The 18381-nt window shown below is 38.5% G+C and overlaps 1 protein-coding gene across 1 annotated transcript; it reads left to right on the top strand.

The window, feature by feature from the left end:
- The first annotated feature begins 9042 nt into the window (after nt 1-9042).
- On the top strand, nt 9043-14671 carry LOC137715984 (DNA/RNA helicase protein). Its single transcript, XM_068455371.2, has 3 exons — nt 9043-10872; nt 11679-11970; nt 13633-14671. The coding sequence occupies exons 1-3, from the start codon at nt 9310-9312 to the stop codon at nt 14433-14435; spliced, it is 2658 nt and encodes an 885-aa protein (XP_068311472.2). The 5' UTR covers nt 9043-9309; the 3' UTR covers nt 14436-14671.
- The last annotated feature ends 3710 nt before the right edge of the window (nt 14672-18381 follow it).

Below are 18381 nucleotides of genomic sequence, written 5' to 3'. Positions count from 1 at the left end.
GAGTGGGCTTAGCACAACACACTTTGTGGTTTGCTATTGTATGCACTATTGTTATGCTCTGATTGATGTGATATAAATAAAATGGAATTTATCTCTAGGATGTGTCCCCAAGTGGGGAGGTTGTGTAGGGGACTTAGATGATAGTTTAAAATTAATAAAAGAGCCTTTCGGTTTGAAATGTTTCATATCACAATTTCCTTATCTTCGTTATTAAGTTGATGGTATTTCATCATCTCTACTGGGTTTTATCGATAATTTAGTGATGACCAACACATTTCCACCCTTAACTAGAAGGCTAATCAAGGTCGGGGTGTGTCACTTCCCTTCCATTTATAGTAATTGATGAATTACCAACCCTTGTGTTAGAAACGCTTCTAACTTCTTCGTTTCAACTCCGATTCGCAAACGATTTTTGCCTAAACGGTCGTAGGATCGGGCTCTAGCAATATGTTCTAATCTCACCTCCAAACACCAAAGTAAAATTTAAATGATCAAAATGCTCTTGAAATCATTTTTACCAAAACCGTAAAATAAATAAATAAATAAATTTCGGGACAAGATATCACATCCTCCCCAACTTATAAAACTTTCTTCCTTGAAATTTGTAATAACTTGCTATACTTAAAATAGGGAATAAATTAACTCTAAAAATTTGGAGACGGGATAATATGATTGCTACTCTGATTTCAATAAATTTTAATAAACAGTAATAGGAATCTGACTCTAATTTCACCCCATTCCAACTCCTCCTTAATTCAATTTCACTCATTTTGATTACGGATTTGTAAACGTGATACACCCCCGACTGGAGTCGAGACGTGTTGGCCATCACGTGAGGGTGACGTAGCTAAGTGCACAACACAAGTGAAAATGATAATAAGAAATTATGAATAAATAAATAAATAAAAACTAACTAAAACTTCTCTATACTAAAGATAATACGAAGTGTGTGTGGAAGTGACCTAGTCATGCTACAAACATTTCAGAGTATAAGTATCACAAGTGCAGTCAAACTAAATGAGTACTAATTATACAAACACGAAGAAGATCCCTACTTATTTATAGAGATGTCAGAACTGCCGTGAAGTCCTTGTGAACCACCAAGGATGATCAGCTACCTAGAACCTGGAGGGGCGTAAAACCGAAAACGTGAGTGGGCAAAAACAAAGCTTTTGAAAACACAGTTGTCTTTATGAACATACTAACCCCTCACTGATGCGTGATTTATACGCACACAAATTAAACCCTCTTTTTGTCAAATTGTAGTATATGTATAAGTAGGGATCGTTCTGGACCGGGGATTAGGAGGGATTGTTAATCTCTTGGAAACTGACTTAAAAACGTAAAAACAATATAAAACACTAAACTAGACTCAAAGAATTCAAAAATACTTTAAAACATAAACTAAATTGATTTCTAATTAAATTGAACAATAAAGTAAAGGGGATTGAGTTTTGGACTAAATTAAACTAAATGCACAAATTGTAAATTAAAGCAGAATGTAAATATGAATGTGATGGAATTGAATGGATGAATGCTAGCTAAGGGGTTCTTCTCCACACTTGTTATACTTGCATACAAGATTGATTCTCAGTTGGTCTTTCGATAAATTATGAAACTCAACGCCCCAGGTTAATTAGGTCCGCTTAAATTAACCGTCAAGTTTTCCTTAAGTTAATGAATTGGATGGGTTAGCGCAACGCAATTCACAACATTCTCCAAAAGTCCTTTACGTGAACAGCACAATAAAGATACAATCAAAGATCATTAAGCATTATGAAAACTATAAGTGTTGACGAGGCATTCGTTACTATGATGAGCATGAAACTCGTGCCAAGAATTCATTTAACGCGATTGTTTATAGGCAACCTCCACTACTTGTGAATATAAGTTCATAACGATTAGGTGAAACTCACTTATATTCTAGCGTCATATTCATGCATGAAAATTAAGCGCGCATTCTTAATAAACATACATAAATAAGTTATCAATCAAACGGTTAAACAAATTGAATCAACAACTTATGAAATTCCAACGAAAGTTAATCAATTCATAATGCAAACATAAACATAGTTTCGAATCACCCCCTAGCTAAAGGGGGTTTTAGTTCCTCATAACTTTGAAATCAAAGAAACACCTAAACATTCCAACAACTCAAACTTGAATTGTATGAACGTTTAGGCACTCTTCTCTTCCATTCCTCATACGTACAAAACAAAGAGAATTGAATTTAAACTTTGAAATCAAAGAAACACCCAAACATTCCAACAACTCAAACTTGAATTGTATGAACGTTTAGGCACTCTTATCTTCCTCGTTGTTGTAGCACAAGGTCTAAGGTGAGGTTTGGGGGATTATCGAAATGGTAGAGGAGTGGTGTTTGGATTATAAGGGAGAGATGGGAAGCTCACGGCTAGGGAAGGGAGAATGTGTTTGTAATGTGTTGTGGATGAAATGAGATGATGTTTGAATGATGGGAATGCAAGGGTATTTATAGGAGGAGTGGAGATGTATATGGCTGTTTGTTTAAGGTGTTTGTGTGGAGGAATGATGGAGAATTGCATGTGGAATGGCTGCAATGATGAAGAATGAAAGCTGGAAAATAAAAGGGAAAGCTGGAAAGGCATTGAAAGCCCACGGCAAAGGGGTTTTTGGTGGTGTAAATGCATGTGAATGCATGGCATTTGAAGTGATTGTTGTTTGGAAATGAATGTGATGCATGTGAGTTAGAAATGTGGCTGAAATGATGAGAGATTATGCACGGCAATGGGTTGGTTTTTTTGATGATTTAAAATGTTGATGCATGATGAAGAGTTAATAAATAATGCATGTAGGGTTAGCTAGGTTGTGTGATGATGAGTGTATGTGACATTGTTTTGTGACAAAGAATGGATAGGGTGAATGATTATGTGGCTACATGTTTGAATGATTAAAGTGCATGTGGGTTGATTGAATGAATGCAAAGTGAATGAATAATGAAATGGGAAAGCATGACCAAGGTGGAAATGCATGTGAAATGTTGGAAAGGGATTGGGAATGCACGGCTTTGGGGAAAAAATGAGTGGATGTGCAAATGTGTTTTAATTAATGAAAGTGTTTGGAGAATGAATGCAATGATGAAGAGTGAATAAAGAATGCATGTAGGGTTAGCTAGGTTGGCTTTGTTTGGGTGCATGTGTGTTAATGGTGGTTTTGCATGTGAATTGATGGATTGTTTTTTATGGAATGGATGGTTCTTTGCATGGCTATAAGGGAGAGAATAAGAGAGAATGGGCTAGGCCCTTTGTTTTATGTCCAAAGTGAATACAAGGCCTTCAAATTCGTCCATCCTCTTGGCTCCATGGATAAGCTATCCAATCCATGCCCAAAAATGCTCCAAATGGCCTCAAAATGCACTTTCTTGCTCCCTAGGCCCTTAGAACCTGAAAACACACAAAAGAAGCATAAAGGACTAAAATAACGAGAGAAACATAACGTAAATGCACGAGAACAAGCCATTTAAGTCGCATGAATATGCTCCTATCACTCATTGTAAACCCCGTATAATTTCCTAGAAAATAATAACACGTAGGTATATAAAAACAATGCTTAGAAGTAGTGAAAATAGAGGTATGCCATGTTAAGATGCTCAACAATAAAATGTGCAAGTCAGGTTACACGAATCAATGTAGAATAGTATGCCAGTCGGAGTCACCTAATGTGACATGTACGGCTGAATCTATAGCTCATCAGATATGCCTGCACACGAGTCGGAATCACCTATTGTGGTCTGTACGATAGGGCTAGGTGTAAATAAGTACGCTCGAGTGCTACGATCACGTGAAGACTGTGCGAATAATCACGGGTCACTTATGAGTAGGAACCACCTATTGTGGTCTATACGACCGGGATGTGCACCAAACTTGGATCCAAGGTGAGCATATGATGCGGGAGGTGAACATCATGTGAAGGATTGTGCCCTGGCCATGGATTGGAGCACTAACACCGGGGTGCAGGATAATGAGGTCAAAATGCATCAACGTTTAACCATACACAATACAACTAATACCATCATGATGTACTCACCTGAAGCTTACATGGGCTTCCACAGCCTCATCTAATACTATGCATAACTATACTAATGCAATATTAACACGTAATGCACACATGACATGGCATTTAAAACATACGTTCATTTAAAATAGTTTCTGGGAGTCATAAGCATATATACATATATACATATATAGAAAACAAAAGCCCACCCACTGGTAAGTAGCAGGATCGTAGCCCCCAAGTCTCGCTTAACCACGCTCGTCCTCAGGGTACGTCACACCTATGTGCTAAATAACTAATTTAACGTTAATTCGATAGCACATAAACAAAAGTTAGGTTTAATTCCTCGTATGTTGCTCAAATGGGGTGTTAGAATATACCAACATGATCTACTCAACAACACGAACACCCCCCATATTTTTAGAAAAAATTTGGATGTCATATGCGCCCTCAAGCATCGGCCAAGGCATGGCCACAAGCATCGACCACGCGCAGGCACGTGCCTGGCACATTGATAGAATCCCTAACGGCGTTAGGGAATATTTCGTTTAAAAACTAACGGAGTTACTTGACGCCGTTAGTATATTCCATTGAAGTTGATGGAATATTCTTCTTCTTCTCCAGTGGGCTTGGCCGCAGCCGCCACCGGCCGCCGTCTGTTAAGCTGGATTCTGGAAAATTTTCAAACTTCAATATCTTCTTCATTTTTCAACTAAAATCCATGAATTTTATATGGATTTGAAGCTCTTGAAGAATAGAACACAACCATACCTATTTGAGGTCCTAAAAACGTGGAAAGTGGTCATAATAAAGCTTAGAAAACCCCGGCCAAACTGAAACTTCATGAATCCTCTTATCCCAACGTCAACGCCACCCTAAAACTACTCTAGGGTCTCTATAGAGTTGATTAAGAACTTCCTTAAGCTTTAAAACTTCGTGGAACGTCCACAATCATGACGGAGCAACAAAGCACCTCGCCGGAGCTCATGAGTTCCAAGGTTTCTGATGTTTATTCCTTGACCTAATGGTATAGATGAACTAGTAACCTTGAGAGAAGTATGATGGTAGTATCAATAGGGTCGATCCGTGGAAATTTTGGTAAGTTTGAGAGTGATGGTCGTATGGTGTAAGGATGAGGGAAATTTTGAGAAGATGAGGGAAAGAGTGAAGGGTTGCACGTGTGTATGTGTGCTTGTGTGGTCATGGGTTGGCTAAAATAAAAGGGGTCACAAGCCCTGATTAGGCTATGGGATTTAGGGTCTAATTAATTGGTCCAAAGGAAATAAAATAAACCCAAAAATTCTAATTGGGCTCAAGGTTGTAAGAAATAAGATAACTGGTGGATATGTGATAGGCAACCCAAAAATTAAATCCTACCCAATCTTGCTCTTAAATTATCGTAATACTTTCAATAGGAATCCAATTCGACCCTAATTTGTGTCGACACGCTCGTGACGTCGAGTACGATTTAATTATGTTAGTGAGGAAGATAATTTAAAACTACATATGTACATCCATGTCACAAAACCACAAGGGCATTACGTCACTTTACATACTTGGGGACAAAAATATATAATAATTCCGAACGGGTCGTCACAAAACGAGCCATTGACCTGTATGAAACTTAAATTTTGAATTTTGACACACCCCGATCGAGATCAGGGCATGCTGGCCGTCACGTAGAAGTGACGTAACCATGTGCACAGTGCGGAAGCTAATAAAATAATAATAAAAATAGTACAAATAAATAAAATCCAGCTTTACACAAAGTAATAACATACATGTGCAAGCGTAAGTGTGAAAACAAAGTTTAGAGCACAAAGACCTAATGCAGTCCGGGAGAAAACGATACTACAAAAGCACACCCGAAGGTGGTCTTACACTAGTAATAATCTGTTAGATATGCCAGGGAAATCCTCAGGGAAGCCACCAAAAGTGCTAGCCAACTAGAACCTAGAGAGGCGCAAAACAAAAAGTGTGAGTGGGCAAAAACAAAGCCTTTCAAAACCATTTCATAAACAAGATTCTAACCCCTCGCCGTAAAACCTGTATACTTTCTAGAAAAATAGAATATACATACATATAAATCATGCTCCGAAATATGCCATGTCAAATGTCTCTAAATAGAATGCAAGTGCTCAGGAATGTTAAATCAATGTCATGTAATCTGTCAACCGGAGTCACCTAACGTGACCTGTATGGCTGAATCTAGAGCTCAAATCTCCATCTCACTAACTGTACCTGCACACGAGTCGGAACCACCTAAAGTGGTATGTACGACAAGCCTGGGTGTAATATAAGTACGCTCAAGTGCTACGATCACGTGAAGGCTGGGCGAATAATCGCGGGTCACCTACGAGTGGGAACCACCTAAAGTGGTCTGTACGACAGGACTGTGCACCTAACTTGGATCCAAGATGAGCGTGTGGTGCAGGAGGTGAACATCACGTGAAGGACTGTGCCCAACTCTGGGCGGGAGCACTAACACCGGGGGTGCAGGTTATGAGCTCTCTATGCATCTCAAATCACTACTGAACATAAACATAAACCATAACTCACCTGGCACTTACCTGTGCGTCCACAGCACCAACATATATAAACATATGCGACTCATAATGCGTAAATAAATGGCAAACTATAGGCATGGCATATAAACGTATAATGTTTCAAATAAATTTCTGGGAAAAACATAAGTATAGAGGTATATACGGAAAACCAAAAGCCCACTCACTGGTATGTAGAAGGGTCGTAACCCCCTTGCCTCGAGTGACCGCGCTCGTCCTCGGGATAGGTCTCACCTATATGCGAAACAACTATAAAAACGTTAATTTAAAAGCACATAACCAACCTTATGAAATAACTTCTCATACAATGCTCAAATGGGGTGTATGAATACACCAACGTGATCTTCTCAACCTCAGGAACATCCCCATATTTTTAGAAAAATTTTCCACCGTCGTACGCGCCCCCACGCGCAGGCATGTGCCTGGCACACTGATGGCGTCAGTTAACGCCGTTAGGAATATTCCGTTAACTTTAACGGATTCCGTTAATGCCGTTAGGAATATTCCGTCGTCTTCTCCGGCGAGGCTCCGGCGCCGTCGCCGGCGCCGGAAAATCGTGAAAATTTCAAAACTTTGTAACTTCTTCGTTTTTCAACCACATTTCACAAAATTGGTACCAAAATGAAGCTTACAACGAGAGGAACAAATTCATACCACTTTCAAGTGCTAAAACACACGGAATCTCACCGGGAAAACACCACCAACTCCAGCCAACCTTGTAACTCACGATCCCGACGTTCAAAACCTTCAAACGAACCACCCCGAGCCTCCTAAGGACCTCACCAAGCTTCCTACAAGCTTGAAATTCCCAAAACACAAGAATTAACATGTGCATGAACAGTGACAAAATCGGGGTATCCCGAGTTCGACGTGAAAACGAGGGTATCCTTACCTGAAATGGGTATGGTCGAACTTCTACGGACCTCACGAGCAAGAATATATACTTTGTTTCCTCGATCTGTGAAGATTTGGAGGATTTCTGGGTGTGTCCGTACAAATGGGATAGGAAATGGGGGAGAGAGGGAACTCGGGACAAGGGTGCAGGGCAGGGAAAAAGTGAGGGGGTGTGGGAGAGTGTGTGAGTGGTCCACAACCTACCAAAAACAATCCAAAAACAACCACACAACAAAAAATCACACTAGGGGCAAAATCGTCATTTCACCCTTACGGTTCGAAAATTTCGGAACGGGCTGTCACAAATTTTGATTTTGAAATGCGAGAAGAAAAACTTATAAACTAATTACACTTGTAAATCAAAATTTAAATCTCTTCATTTGCATGTAGTAATTGACATTTATGTCTCCCTTGTAGGGGTGGGTTTGGTTTCATTCGGTTCCCTTTTTTTGCGAAAACTAAAACCAAATTGAAGTTTCAATTTGGTTCGGTTCGATTTTCTTTCGGTTAAGTTTTTTTTTCGGTTTCATTTTTTTTTTAGTAAAACTTTATCTTTTTTTAATATGGAACTAGCATTTGCCTACATATTTTGTTATATGAACACATTTTTTTAGAAAATGAGAGAGAGAGAGAGAGAGAGAGAGAGAGAGAGAGAGAGAGAGAGAGAGAGAATGTGGAGGGAGTGAGAGGTTTTTGTTTTTGGGTTTTTTCTTATTTTTTTATATTTTTTATTTTAAATATTAGAGATATTTTAACATCACCTGTAGGTGAGACTTCAATAAAAAAACAGTAAAATTTGGACCAGTGAAATTACATTATTGCCCATCATTTTTTTGTGTATAGAAGACTAAGTTGTCTTTTCACTCTCTTTTGGTTGACAAAGAGGGTTTCATTAATTAATAGAAATTAAGAAAAGAGGCTTGCATTGGTAGACTAATAATAAGAAAATGAGCAAAGTGAGAAGGTAATTGTACATATACAAGATCATATAAATCAATCGTACTATATCAACAACCTTAATTGCAAAACCTTCCAAGTTCACAAGCCTTGCAAAAAATTTCTTCTATAACTAATGGAATATCCTCTCAAATTGAACCAAGTATGCTCCTTGAAAAAACCCTAGGCTTAATTTCAAACTTGGCAACAAATTTCACAAAAGAAACATTATGGACATATATTCATAAATTGTAAAGGAAATTGATTTGATTCGGTTCAGTTCGATTTTCAAACCTTCAAAACCGAAACCGAACCAATAAGTTCGATTCGGTTCGATTTTTCCTTAATCGGTTTGATTTTGTTTCGATTTCGATTTGATATTCAATCTGATTTTGTTTCGATTTTCAATATTTTTAACCCACTCCTACTCCATTGGAGATGATGCTACACATTTGAATTTCGAGCAACAGGTGTAAAATGTGCGTGTCAATAATAAGTTCGATTCGGTTCGATTTTTCCTTAATCGGTTCGATTTTGTTTCGATTTCGATTCAATATTCAATCCGACTTTTTTTCGAATTTGAATATTTTTAACCCACCCCTACTCCATTGGAAATGATGCTACACATTTGAATTCCGAGCAACGGGTGTAAAATGTGCGTGTCGATTTCTCCTACCCACCCCTCCTTTCCATTTCATTCAAAAACCCTCGTTTATGATTGCGACACCGAATCAGAAGCCGACGCACTGATTCCTCCCTCGCTCTCTCTCTCTCCTGAACTGAAAAAAAATTATAAAACGTAGAGAAACTGAAAATTCCAGTGAGTTTAAACCCTAAACCGCCATTCATCGTCCAAATTGTAGAAGATAATCACATCAAAGCAATGGAGGAAGAAGATCCCGTAACATTCTTCATGTCCCTCGATCACTGGCAAGGCTCTCCGCCCTCCTCCGATGACTTTCCTGCTCTTTCTTCCCAAGACCAAGATTCGCAGTCTCTCACTTCTCCCTCGGAAACCTTCATGCTCGGCTTCGTCATCGCCAACATCGTTGGAATTCAATACTACTCAGGCACCATCAGTGGCCGAGAAATGGTGGGTCTTGTCCGCGAACCCCTCAATCCCTACGATTCCAACGCCATCAAAGTCCTTAATACCCGAACGCTTCAGGTGGGTCACATCGAACGCTCTGTCGCCGCCGTCCTGGCCCCCTTGATCGACTCGAATTTGATTTCCGTCGAAGGCATTGTGCCCAATACGCGCTCTAAGGCCAACAGGTTCAAGATTCCGTGCCAAGTTCACATCTTTGCAAGGTTTGAAGCCTTTCCCTCTGCGAAATCTGCAATTATGCGATCTGGGTTGCAGCTGATTTGCGATTCTGATGCGTCTTTCACTCTATCCGAGGCACTGGTTGTCAAGGAGAAGAAGGATGAGAGGGGTTCCAAGAGTGTGGATGAGATTTTCAAGCTGGTGGAGGAGAGTGCGAGCAAAAAGGGTGCTTTACAAGCATTGGAACCTCCGAAACAAGTGATCAAATCAGAGCTGTTTGTTCACCAGAAAGAAGGCTTGGGATGGTTGGTGCATAGAGAGAATTCTGGTGAATTGCCTCCCTTTTGGGAAGAGAAAGATGGTTCTTTTGTGAATGTCTTGACCAATTACCACACTGATAAGCGACCGGAGCCTCTAAGGGGTGGGATTTTGGCAGACGATATGGGGTTGGGTAAGACTTTAACTTTGCTTTCTTTGATTGCGTTTGATAAATATGGTAGTGTAGATGTAAGCGTACTAGATGATAACAAAATGGGTGAGGATGATTCTTTGTCCGTTTCATATAGTAAGAAGGGTAAGAGGGGTGCCCCAAGTAAAAAAGGCACCGGGTCACGAAAAAAACCTAAAACTGAGGATACCAATGCCAGCAGCAACAACATGGAAGGAAAATGTGTGAGTGTAGATGATAAGTCTTCGGGGTATTGTAGTACCAAGACAACGTTAATAGTGTGCCCACCTTCTGTATTTTCGACTTGGGTAACACAACTAGGAGAACACACTAGGCCGGGTAGATTGAAGGTGTATATGTACTATGGAGAGCGTACTAGCAATGCTGAGGAGCTTAAGGAGTATGATATAGTGTTGACTACATATAGTATTTTGTCTACTGAAAATTCTTGGACAGAATCCCCTGTTAAAGAGATTGAGTGGTGGCGGGTGATTTTGGATGAGGCACACATGATTAAGAATGTTAATGCTCAACAAAGTCAAGCTGTTACTAGTTTGAAGGCTAAGCGAAGGTGGGCTGTTACTGGAACTCCCATCCAGAATGGCTCATTTGATTTGTTTTCTTTGATGGCATTCCTACGATTTGAGCCTTTTTCAATTAAGAGCTACTGGCAAAGCTTGGTGCAGCGCCCACTTGCTCATGGCAACCAAAAGGGGCTCTTACGGCTGCAGGTAATTGCTACCATGCTATTTTCTTATTTGTTTTCTTTTTATAAACTATAAACAGAGTTTTGTGCAGGCAGTGGAAGTTTGCATTACATGCCGTTCTCTCCTTGTGTTGGGACAATATTTGAACATAATGGATCATTATTATTATTTTCTTTTAACTTTAGAATCATCCTGACATTATTATGTTCTCTTTCCACATATGATACAATGTCTGATGTGGAAGTGTATCTGAAGTGTGCCTGGGTTCTGTTTTGAATGTCTTGACATTGTTTTTTATTTCACTTTTGTTTTTAATTTTTATTATAAGTTTGTTGTAAGATTGGGTTTCTCTCTAGACCCAAAAGGATGGCATCTAGATTGAAGTCAAGCTGAGTCACTTGAAATTGTTCTTTAGCAAATGAACTTTAGTATCTCATTAACTAATGTAACCAAACTTCATTAGGTCGCCCACCTGCATACCTTCACTTTGTTATTAGGATATGGGATAGCAAATTTCTTCCCTTTGAAATAAGTATTAGATGATCAGAAAGATATGATTGATGACATGGTTGATCGATGATCTACTACAAAGACTTTGTTTTCTTTATAAAGCTAATCAAAGACCTTAATAGTCCTTTGATTTAATTTTCGTGCATACTTTTTGGTGCTTTATTTCATCTTTTGTATTTTTCCCTATTTTTTAATAATGAACCTAAAGGTAAAACTAATTAGACAGAATCATGTTATATATTTTTATTCCTTTTTTTTTTTTTTTTTTTTTTTATTGTTTCCAAAAATCCAAGTTCCTAATATGTTGTGTGATAGTTCAGGTTCTAATGGAAACCATTTCTTTGCGGAGAACAAAAGACAAGGGGCTGATTGGATTACCTCCTAAAACCTTAGAGACTTGTTATGTGGAACTCTCTGGTGAAGAACGTCAACTGTATGATCAGATGGAAGGAGAAGCAAAGAGTGTTGTAAGGAGTTACATTGAAGCTGAATGTTTAATGCGCAACTATTCCACTGTACTTAGCATCATCTTACGACTTCGGCAGATCTGCACTGATGTGGCATTGTGCCCTTCTGATCTCAAATCACTTCTCCCTTCGAACAATATTGAAGGTATTTGAAAGGACGTTATATTTGTGCATCTTGTTTATATTTGTTTTATGCAACTTCACTCACGTGCATACATCTCGGTTCATTGGAACCCTTTCATTGCTATATTTATTTACCGTTCTCTAAGTCATAATTTTTCTTTTCATCAGTAAACCTTATTTAAGTTTGTCAGAATTCTGTTCTACTTATTTACATTCTTGGATTCACATTCTGTTCAGTACTTGTATACTCGCTTCCCCTAACTGGTAGGTGTGTATTCTTTTGGGATGTTTTTCATTATTCTTAATATGCTCTCTTTATTTGAGTTAAAGAAAAGATTACAATATTAAGAATTGTCATACTGATGAGTTTTGAATGATATTATAGAAGAAGAAAGCAGCCTTTGAACTATGTTTGTGGAGTTGTAATCGTTGGACAGAGCACAGGCATCAGTTTTGTGGCAGTTTTCATGCATATTACTTTGGTGACAGTTTGGTGTATTAGATCTTGCATTTACAGGCAAACCACTAGTAATGGAACCATTTAAAAGTTTTATGGCATATAAATTCCTCATTTTTATAGTTTATTTTGGGACACAGACTCACAGGTATATATTTAGCATTTTTGTTATTGTTTTTTCTGGAAAAAGTGGCAAATTTTGGTAGCTAGGTTGTCTATGTTTCTAGAGTATATTTGGCCAGACAATGAGTAAATATAATACAGTTAAAAGCGCAGATACAATATCATGAACACCATTAACCAAGCATGAAAGAGGGCCTGAATTATGTATATCTGTGTATTTCTGTAATGATTTACATTTTCAATGCAATGATTTCATCTGTAAGCTTGTCAGGAAATGCCATTATGCCGCATATAATAGTTCTGTAATACTACTGTATGGAGTTCCTAGGTACTTTTGGTTTACATTGGAATGAAATTATTCATAAGTCTGGCGCTAGGTTGGGGAGCTTATATATTATTGGAAATCCCATCTCGATGAATCTGTGTCCTTGGTTTTTTTAGTCTCTGTTTTTGCAATCCCTTAGTGAAGGTATAAGGTTCATTGAGAATTTTAATCTTCGTGGTTCCAGACCTAATATTGCTTTTACCTGCGGCCCTGTGCCATAATTTTGACAAGCCTTTTTTCTCTATTCCACGTATCCAAGACCTAACCATGGTCCTCTAGTTGATTCATTGCTAACGATTATGTTTCGATTCATTCTTGATGCATACATGGAAACAGTAGTATGAAGGGAATCTTCGTGGATCACATTAATCATTGCAGTGGAGTAGCTACTGACGTTCATGTCCATCTCTATTCTTAGGATTATGCTTCTGCCATACCCTTTGGAAATTTAGATTTATTCTTAAAATTCATTAGTACTTTGTGCTGCTGCTGCTCGGTGTCATACGATTTAGTGAATGTTTAATGTGATGAATGATGCTCACATGTGCATATGCCACCATATATTTGTTTCTTATTAGATATAGCTTTCAAATATAAGTATTTATGATGAGTTCAAAAAGAAACTCAATGTTTATATGTTCAGCTACTTATGAAGTACCTCGGCAATATGCCCGTTGGTAGCAAGTAACATAATTCTTTTAGTACAATGTTCCTAGTTATATCATATGGCTGTTTCAAATCATTATGTCATTTTGTACTTATAAGTTGATTCTACGCAGATGTGTCCAAGAACCCAGAGCTACTGAAAAAGATTGTTGAGGTGCTGCAAGATGGTGAAGATTTTGACTGTCCTATTTGCATTTCTCCACCAACGGATATTGTTATTACTTGTTGTGCTCACATTTTTTGCCAAGCTTGTATTCTGAAAACCCTTCAGCGCACAAAACCCTGCTGTCCCCTTTGTCGCCGTGCTTTATCACGTTCTGATCTGTTCTCAGCCCCTCAAACTGCTTCTGACAGTGACAACACAGTATCGTCGAAAACAACTGTGTCTTCAAAAGTAAATGCTCTCTTACAACTTCTTGTTGCATCAAGGGAGCAAAACCCACTTACGAAATCAGTAGTGTTTTCCCAGTTCCGAAAGATGCTGATATATCTTGAAGAGCCACTGAAATCAGCTGGTTTTAAGACTTTGCGGTTAGATGGGTCTATGAATGCAAAGAAAAGGGCACAAGTAATCAAAGAATTTGGGGTGACGGGACAAGATGTGCCCACAATTTTGCTTGCAAGTCTCAAGGCTTCAGGAACAGGTATAAATCTTACAGCTGCAAATAGAGTGTATTTGTTGGAGCCATGGTGGAACCCTGCAGTTGAGGAACAGGCAATGGATCGTGTTCACCGGATCGGGCAAAAGGAAGATGTGAAGATTGTGAGGTTGATTGCTCGAAACAGCATTGAAGAGAGGATAATAGAGTTGCAAGACAAAAAGAAGAAACTTGCAAAGGAAGCTTTCCAGAGGAAGGCTGCAAAGGATCAGAGGGACGTAGGGGCCGAGGATCTTCTTGGCCTTATGGGCTTGTGAGTTGGTGCAAGTATGCAGGCAAGACATGGTACATTTTCGCGTTGCTCATGTTTTTGCAGTTGTTGCACATAAAGTAGACATTTTTGTTACATCAAATGGAGCAGATGGCCACCATGCTCTCCTTTTATGACACTAGTGCCTTTCGTTATGCACTCAATGTGAGCGAACCCGAAAACAGGCATTGCGCTTTTGTTATGCGCTCAATGTGAGCCAACCCAAAAAGGGGCTTTACGCTTTGCTTGCTGAAGCATGAAACTTCATTAATAAGGGAACAAATGAAGTACCAGCACTAACCTAAACACCTAAAGAAAAACAAGTGAAGATATGAAGACTGAAACAAGGTTCTGGGAAAGCCAACAAAAAACAAACTTGCAGCGAGAGGGTGACCATCTAGAGAGGACAGAAAGCCAGTCCAGAAGAACAACCACCGTGTAGGTAGGTTTGCGTTGGCAACAGTGGCGGCACTGTCGCTTAGCTTCAAGACCACCAAAGCGTGAAAGCAAAATCACCGTAACAAGGTGACGCAAAATCTGCAGCGGATGGAGAAAGGGAGAGGAAAATTGATCACAAATGGGGGAGAGGCTTTCTGCAGGAGCAGGGATGTGGGTAGGTTGTCTGCTTTAGAGAATTAGCACATATCACGTAACCATATATATAGAGAGAGCTACTCACCCACGTTATAATCCCCACCCCAATTTAAAGTAAAAAATTGAAATGTTATTTTTCCACCCACTATTATCCTTAAAATACTTATATATATATATATATATATATATATATATATATATATGTGTGTGTGTATGTGTGTTGCAGTCCGATTAGATTATGAATGTGATTGTGTAAATCCTAAAGGTTTTGGGATATCCTAGAAGATTATTTAAGGTTAGATATTATCCTTTTAGAGTTATAATGTTATTAGGGTAAGGATTTAACATTCCCTACCACTATAAATAAAGGCACAATGGGGTGATATAACACATACCTCACAAATACACATGTTAATCTTCTCTCTCTGTGTTGTCCCCTCTCTATGTCCTTAATACAGTTCAGTAAATTTGGTTTACAATACATTATCAACACGTTATTGCTAGAAGCTAAGAAACTTAGGTTTACAACACATTATCAACACGTTCTTGCTAGAAGTTAAGGAACTTAAGGTTTGTCGAGGAGGCACTTCTACAACATCAAAGTCTCAATTGTTTTTTGCCAATCAGGTTTTTTTAAAATAAATTAAAATATTTGAAACGACATTGAAGCATGAAAATATTTCTCATGATATATGAACCCTCTATATTTATATTTTCTTTCCAATATATATATATATATATATATATATATATATATATATATATATATATTGCATATGTTTTTTTTATATTTTATAGTAAATTATACAAAACTATTTTAATTATGAGTTGTACTACAATTTCATACCTCATGTTTTAAACATTACAATGTCATATCTCAATTTACAAATTCATTGCAATATCATAACTCTGTTAAAAAAATTCCATCAGTTTATCTATTAACTGCTGACATGGCAAAAACAGGGCCACATGTTTAATAACATATCATCAAATTTTCACCGCATGGCAAAAAAAATAATTTAATAATGCCAATATCTAGAAAATCTATTTAAAATATAATTACATTAGTTAATTATTATTATTATTATTATTTGCAACAATAAAAAGGATTAAACAATCATCTTCATCTTTCCCTTTAGCAATCACACAACCAGTTCGTTTCCCACCCAGGTGCATTCTCAAACCCAGAACAACTATTTCCCAATACTGATTTTGAACCACTATAAAACCAGATAAAAATGGAGAGGTGGGATATCGAATCACTTCCAAAAAATCGAGATGGCCTCTGCTATGGACACAGCAGAGACAACCCATCTCTTTACCACCCTCATCGACTCCATTTACCGTTCCATTGATGAACCCTTCGACAAAATTCCATGGCATTTCGAGATGAAAAATTCGAGAAATAGTCACCAGAACCGGGTTCCTGATGAATTCAAGTTCTAGCTCTTCGGATTCCAGTGGTGGGTCTTCTTCGTCGAAGTTGGATATTATGTACTAATCAAAATCGAGGTCCTCATCGTCATGCTACAACATGCACAGCCTATAAAGGTCCACCACCGCACCCCCGTGAGAAGAAAGAGGTGGTGGGATCGGCCAGAAAACCCATGATATAGATCTGAAATTCAACCATGAACTTGTCTGGGCCAATTGCAGTTCAGTCGCGTGAGGAGTCACTCTCGTTGGAGTTCGAGTTGATGGAGTTGGGATGGTGGGTTCGGACCCTGCGACTACGATGTGAATTGGGGAATAAGGTCAGTGGAGTTGTGAATCGTGATGGTGGATCGGCGGATCTCAATTTGGAGGCGAGGGGGCGAGGGAAGTTAGGGTTTCTTAGTTTTTCATTTTTTTTTTTTTTTCATTTATTTTAATTTTTTTGTTAAAATGTTCGTTATCTAATGTAATTATATTTTAAATAGATTTTCTTATTGGGAAGTGTTATTGGTACTCCAAAAATCTTATTCTAGATTCTACATAAATGTATTTTTTTTCTTAATATAGAAAGTTTAGAGTGTGGAATGAGATTTTTGAAGTGCTAATAACAATTCCCTTCTTATTTTTGTCATTATTAAATTATTAAACTTTTTAAAATTATTTTTTTGCCACGTGGCAAAACTTGATGATATGTCGTTAAACATGTGGTCCTGCTTTGCTACGTCAGCAGTTAACGGATAAACTGATGGAATTTTCAACAAAGGTATAACATTACAACGAATTCGTAAATTGAAATATGACATTGTAATGTTTAAAACATGAGGTATGAAATTGTAGTGCGACTCATAGTTAAGGTAGTTTTGTGTAATTTACCCTATATTTTATGAACATATATATTTGTTCATGCAATACGCAATTCTGCTACATGGAATTTGTGAGTTAAAGCATCGGAATTAATTTAGAAGGAATTAGGGATTTTAAACCTAGAATTCGAAAAAAACAAAAAAACAAAAAAAAATATGGGATTATTTGCGGCTGAGCAGCGACTCCACGTTGCTCTATCAAGTCGAGCTAGCTAGCTTGTAGCCACACCACCACGAAGGACGGTGTCATTTTGATGCCATGGAACTCTAGCAAGCCTACAAGCCTTGTTGGGGCGTCCCGTACAGCCTAGCCTAAAAACGCCAGCAAGCTTTTGCTTGCTGGGCTCTGTCCATGCATCGGCCCGCCTGTAGCAAGCATTTTGCTTGCTAGGCTCACCATGACCACATAAGCCAGCCCTTATGGCTAGGCTTCGCGCACACACCCCAGGCTAACCCGTGCTAAGTTTGTTCCCTGCACAATTTTTGGCCCAAACTAGCAGCTTGCCCTACTGGGCTTCATCCTAGAAATAGTCTGTGGCCTACAGCCATGTTTGAGCTGCTTTACAGCCCTTCCCTGCGGACCAATAGGCCTGCAGCACCCTACAGGGCCATGCCCCGTGCACTATAGCCAACCCACAAAGATGGGATGCATCATTTTTCGAACTTGAGGCCATATTTTGGCATCCTTGCTTCATAACCATACTCCTATAATTTTTGGGATGTTATGGTGAGCGCTTATCAGGCTATAATTTTATTATGGCTTGGCTCGAACCCAAAATTCAAGCTATTGTGACCTGAGTGTCATTATTTTGCTCTTACGATCAAACGTAGATGGTTACAATTTATTGACTTAATTAAAGTGACCAGCTGCCTATTAATCTGACAAGACATCCAAAATTATTGGCCTGAAGCCCATTTTTTTGTCAATTAATGATTCACCAAATTATTTCTTTTCAATGAACCGTTGACTATCTTTCGTTGTCCTTATGCACTCACCCTTGGGTTTCTGAAGCAATCCCCAAATTCACTACACTTTGTTGTATATTGTATTTTGTGTTCTTG

This window comes from Pyrus communis, chromosome 1, assembly GCF_041283825.1.
Source record: "Pyrus communis isolate YQ-2024b chromosome 1, ASM4128382v1, whole genome shotgun sequence".
NCBI lineage: Eukaryota > Viridiplantae > Streptophyta > Magnoliopsida > Rosales > Rosaceae > Pyrus > Pyrus communis.
The sequence above is the reverse complement of the archived record's forward strand: the minus strand, read 5'-3'. Positions and strand labels throughout refer to the sequence as shown.